The sequence below is a fragment of the Brassica oleracea genome, chromosome C8 (genome assembly GCF_000695525.1).
Source record: "Brassica oleracea var. oleracea cultivar TO1000 chromosome C8, BOL, whole genome shotgun sequence".
NCBI lineage: Eukaryota > Viridiplantae > Streptophyta > Magnoliopsida > Brassicales > Brassicaceae > Brassica > Brassica oleracea.
Window position 1 is genome coordinate 31,842,942 of NC_027755.1, and position 4,362 is coordinate 31,847,303.

Sequence of the window (4,362 nt, forward strand, 5' to 3'; positions counted from 1 at the left end):
GATTCGAGTTCCAAACCGAAAGTATTTTCATTAAAACTCTATTCCTAAGTTTTAGTTATTTCTTGTGTTTCACGTTAGTTAATAAGAAGATGGCTTGGTCTTCCTTGAGATAAGGAAACCACTTCTTCCACTTTCCCATTTCCAGCTTTGTAGGAGTTGATCTCCATTTCCCTTATTGTTTTGTCTATTTAATCAATGAGAAAATCCAAAAAGAGGTAGACTTATCTACCCAAAAATACTTGTGTATTATTTACAAACAAACTCTTGCTTTGAAGAGGGACCAAGGTAACAGGTTTTTACGATTGGTTTGGTTTGAAAGGAAGCAAAATAACAGACAGTGACTTTAGCAAAACTATAAACAAGTTTTGCTCTTCAGAGGCTTCCTTTTGCAGCCCACTTCTTAGACAAGTAATCACTGACCAGGAGCTGGACATTGCAGCTTGATAAGCTGTTGTGCACTTCTATCATCTGCGGGATAAGCATAGCCACTTCAGGCACTCTGAGCTCTGTAGGTTCATCCTCTTCAACGAAGATCTCCATCTCTTTCAAACACTGAAAGTTGTCCAAGAAATGCTTTATCAATGCCATCTCTTTCATTGTTCCAAGAAACCCTTGGATCTCCAACATTGTCACGGGCCAAGATGCGAGAGAAAGACCTTTGTCTTCCCGAATAATGCAGTCACAAGCATCCCCACATTTATCTTTCTCATGGTGCAAGAGACCCTGGAATCACGGAAGAAACAATAAGGGATTCAGAATATGAACACTACAATCTTTGTACATGTTTTGACATTATACATACCTCAAGGACTAGAGTTTCTAAACGTGGGCAGCTCCTTAGAAGAACCGGCATCGCTTGCCATCCACGTTTCTTGTCACTCTTAATACGTAAAAAAGACTTGAGATTGTTGAAGACCGGCATCGATTCACAGCATAGAGAAAGCACCTGAAAACAAGACATAGTCACACAAAAAAAATCAAACATACATTTTGCAAACTACGTGTAACAAGTAAAAAAATAAAGAAAAATACTTACCTCTTAGGGTATCTGGTTCCAAGTCGAGATACTTAACATTTCTTATGCCGTTCATGAGTTTCCCCACATTTGGAAACAGTAGAATCGGATCGTCTAAGCCTTCATCCAACCCAAAGAACTCATCATCATGTGGCGCTCGAACTCGGTTGATCTCATCTTCAGTTACCAAAAGATGGACTTGAGCCTCGACCAAGTTATCCATTTTAACTACTGGATAGTCTCTGGCAACAAAGATGAGAACACTAAGATATAAAAGACATAAAACTTAAATGATTAGGGGTGCACAGGTTGATTTTTGCCATCTCTTACAACAAAGTTTTAATGATTTTGTATAGAAATTCATAAATAGTAAAATTATTATGGGTGCACTTGCCCCCACCTCTATGAGCCTGCCTTCGCCCTGTCCTGTTTACCTTTTTCGTGATGCAGAAACTCAGAGTCGTCAAGAGTAAGATCAGGGACAAAAGCAATCAGTTCGCGCCACCTCTTGGCCACACAGCCGATGTCCGAGCAGCCTGCTTTGTCGTAAGGAAGGACAGTAGATGACAAACAAGATCCTTTGGTAGAGGTAGACTACTAATACGATCCATCTTCTGTGCACGAAACAACAAAGTATATTTAAGTAGACAAATCTCAAAGTGTCTTTATCATCGATACATGATGATCAAAAAGTACCATTGTGCATGAGCATGATATATAAAAAACAGTTGATGAAAACATGAATTAGTATTCACTATTCAGTAGTAGCAAAGAGATGAATAAAGTTCGACATGTACCTCGTTTACAAGCCAAACGTAGAAAAGGAGGAAGACAGCCAGAAAAAGAATTCTTACTCTTGCTGTATCTCGTTCTGCATAAACTAAGCGGTTTGCGAAGTTATTTAAGGATGATTTGGAGAAATTTTAGGATATTTGAAAATATTCCCTTTTAACATTTAAAATAATAATTTATTTATTATTTACTACTAATATTTTATATTCCTTAAATACAGAGAGTTGTTGTTCGTGTGATTGAGTCATGCATCTGTTTATGAAACCATATTGTCTATGAAAACAGAATGCATGCAACAACATACAGACTTATTTTGATATTCACTTAACCAATTTATGTCAGAATCGCTGATTGTACTCAAAACCAAAAAGAAAAGGACTAGGGCTTTGATTGTTTAGGACTTTGACTGCTATGGCTTTTAAACTAAAGACTTTACAAAAATATTGGTTGTGGTTTTTTTTTTTTTTTTTTTTTTTGGTTGTGGCTTTTATGGCCGTGGGCCTGTGGCTTTAGAAAAAATTAAAAGTCACAAATTCTAGCTTTTAGAAAAATTAAAGAAACATGAATGAAAAATGGAAGTTGAGGCTTTGAGTATTTTTAGGGGATTTGAGAGATTTTAGAAAAGCCAAATTGTGATTGGTAAAATTATTGATTTTAGAGATCTTAGATAATTGTAAAGTCTTTAAAGCCTTCAAAGTCAAATCCCCGATCACAATCTATAGAGATATGAGGAGGAAGTTTGAAATTTGATTATATAACAAATTCCATGAAATTTGATAGTTGAGTTAATTTTGCGAAATTAATGTTATAAATTTAAGTATGGTTTAGAGAAATTTTAGGATATTTGAAAATACTAGTATTCCTGTTAACATTTGAAATAATTTTAAAATATTTTCTAAAACTCTATTTTAATTATTTAATATTTTATATTCTTTAAAATCCCGACCATAGTTGTTCGTGTGATTGAGTAATGCATCTGCTTATGAAACCATACGGATTCCATGTGGTGATTTATAGATAAACACTTACATGCATTTACTCGGTATAGTGTACGTGTTCGCACCTCAAAATATATATGATTCCAAAGGTTTCCGAAACTTCTGTGTAGTAGTAGTCTTGTAGGCAACGTCGTTTGCCATTTATGGTCATGCGTCGAATAGATTATATATGATTGTCTATATTATATGTAAATAGTCAAAATTATATTACAATGCCATTTTCAAAACTTTATTCACGGCAAGATAAATTACAAATACAATAGTATAAATCCAAACACAAAACATTTGATAAATCACAATTTTTTTGGTACTATATCATTGCTGATTAATTAGTAATCAGTATAAGGGTAACATATGAGAATAAAATTAAATAAAATCACTTTGAATTATAAAAGCCCAGAGTCGAAGACAACACCGGTTGACGGCAACCATGAACTTCCGTCAATGAAACCAGAAACAGTAAACCCTTGAGCTTCAGTCAACGTCAACGCAGGGTGGTAGCCAGGCCAATCAACCCGACCCGAAACCGAAGACCCAGGACCCGAATTACCAAACTCTCCGTAAAACAGACTCTTCAGAGAATTACTACTCGGCCAAGGAGACCAACCCGAAGGATGAATCGAACCATCCAAAAATGATTGCATCACAACTGTCCTCGAGTACTGCTTCCACGGTCGACCCAAATAAGTCCCGGTCGAACCGGTAATTCTGCAATTATGAATCGAAATTCCGGTATTCTGATTCGGGTCGGACCGTCCTTGGGCCGTGACGTAGTTCTCATCGGAGGAGCCTTTTCGGGATACGATGTTGCAGCTTTGGAGCACGACGGCGGAGTTTCCGAAGATGAAGTCGACGGTGCCGTAGATGTCGGTTTCTCGATAGAATTGTCGTTTGGAGAGAGTGTAGAGTGTATCTTGGTACCCGTCGATGGAGCATCGGTATACAACGGACCTGTCAGACCCGACCCGTAATGCTACCGCTTGCTCCGCGTTTGGTCCGGCGCTGTTCACGATTGTTATGTCCCGAGCTATGAATCCGTCACCCATGGCGGCTTTCCAAAGTAAATAATAATTAGTAATTTTCCCTCCTTTTTTTATATACGTTACAAGATTATGTTCATAAATTATACTCCCTCCTTTTTTTTATTATAACTAATTTTGCTTAAAAACACGAATATTTTGAAAATTATTTAAAAGAACATATCATTTAACCAATTAATTCAACTAATTATTAAAAACCTAACATTTTTTCATTGGTCACACAATATCCAATAAATTAAAAAGATGCATTGAAATATGTAAACTACTTATATTGTGAAACAAACTCTTTTAGCTAAAACTACTTACATTTAGAAACAGAGGGAGTAAAAATTAACTAGATCTCGACCCGCGCAACCGCACGGATTTTTGTTTTCATTTATTTTTATATAAATATTTTGTTTTCAATTCTAAATTGATATATATTATGATATATATGTATCTATCAATTTTTAAAACATAATAAGTTTACTGTATATTTTTTTTATTGAATAGATTGTTTCAAACTTTCACATGTATC

General features: G+C 35.7%; 2 protein-coding genes across 2 annotated transcripts in view; both read right to left on the reverse strand.

The window, feature by feature from the left end:
* Positions 1-307: 307 nt before the first annotated feature.
* On the reverse strand, positions 308-1,874 carry LOC106311046 (putative F-box protein At3g58820). Its single transcript, XM_013748277.1, has 5 exons — positions 1,813-1,874; positions 1,450-1,629; positions 1,037-1,257; positions 803-946; positions 308-723 (listed from the first exon to the last, which is right to left on the reverse strand). The coding sequence occupies exons 4-5, from the start codon at positions 920-922 to the stop codon at positions 373-375; spliced, it is 471 nt and encodes a 156-aa protein (XP_013603731.1). The 5' UTR covers positions 923-946; positions 1,037-1,257; positions 1,450-1,629; positions 1,813-1,874; the 3' UTR covers positions 308-372.
* Positions 1,875-3,018: 1,144 nt separating this feature from the next.
* LOC106307310 (probable pectinesterase/pectinesterase inhibitor 35) overlaps positions 3,019-4,362 on the reverse strand; it is a 3,361-nt gene continuing 2,017 nt past the window's right edge. Inside the window, exon 2 of the mRNA XM_013744232.1 lies at positions 3,019-3,856. Within this exon, the coding sequence (XP_013599686.1) occupies positions 3,192-3,856 (665 nt within the window). The 3' untranslated portion in view covers positions 3,019-3,191. The remainder of the gene's footprint in view (positions 3,857-4,362) is intronic.

What these genes read in the sequence shown, in the direction of transcription:
- LOC106311046 (XM_013748277.1), bottom strand. Translation starts at nt 922, where the DNA reads ATGCCGGTCTTCAACAATCTCAAGTCTTTTTTACGTATTAAGAGTGAC. An exon ending in TAGAAACTCTAGTCCTTGAG is followed by an intron (nt 724 to 802) that starts GTATGTATAATG and finishes CCGTGATTCCAG; the next exon opens with GGTCTCTTGCACCATGAGAA.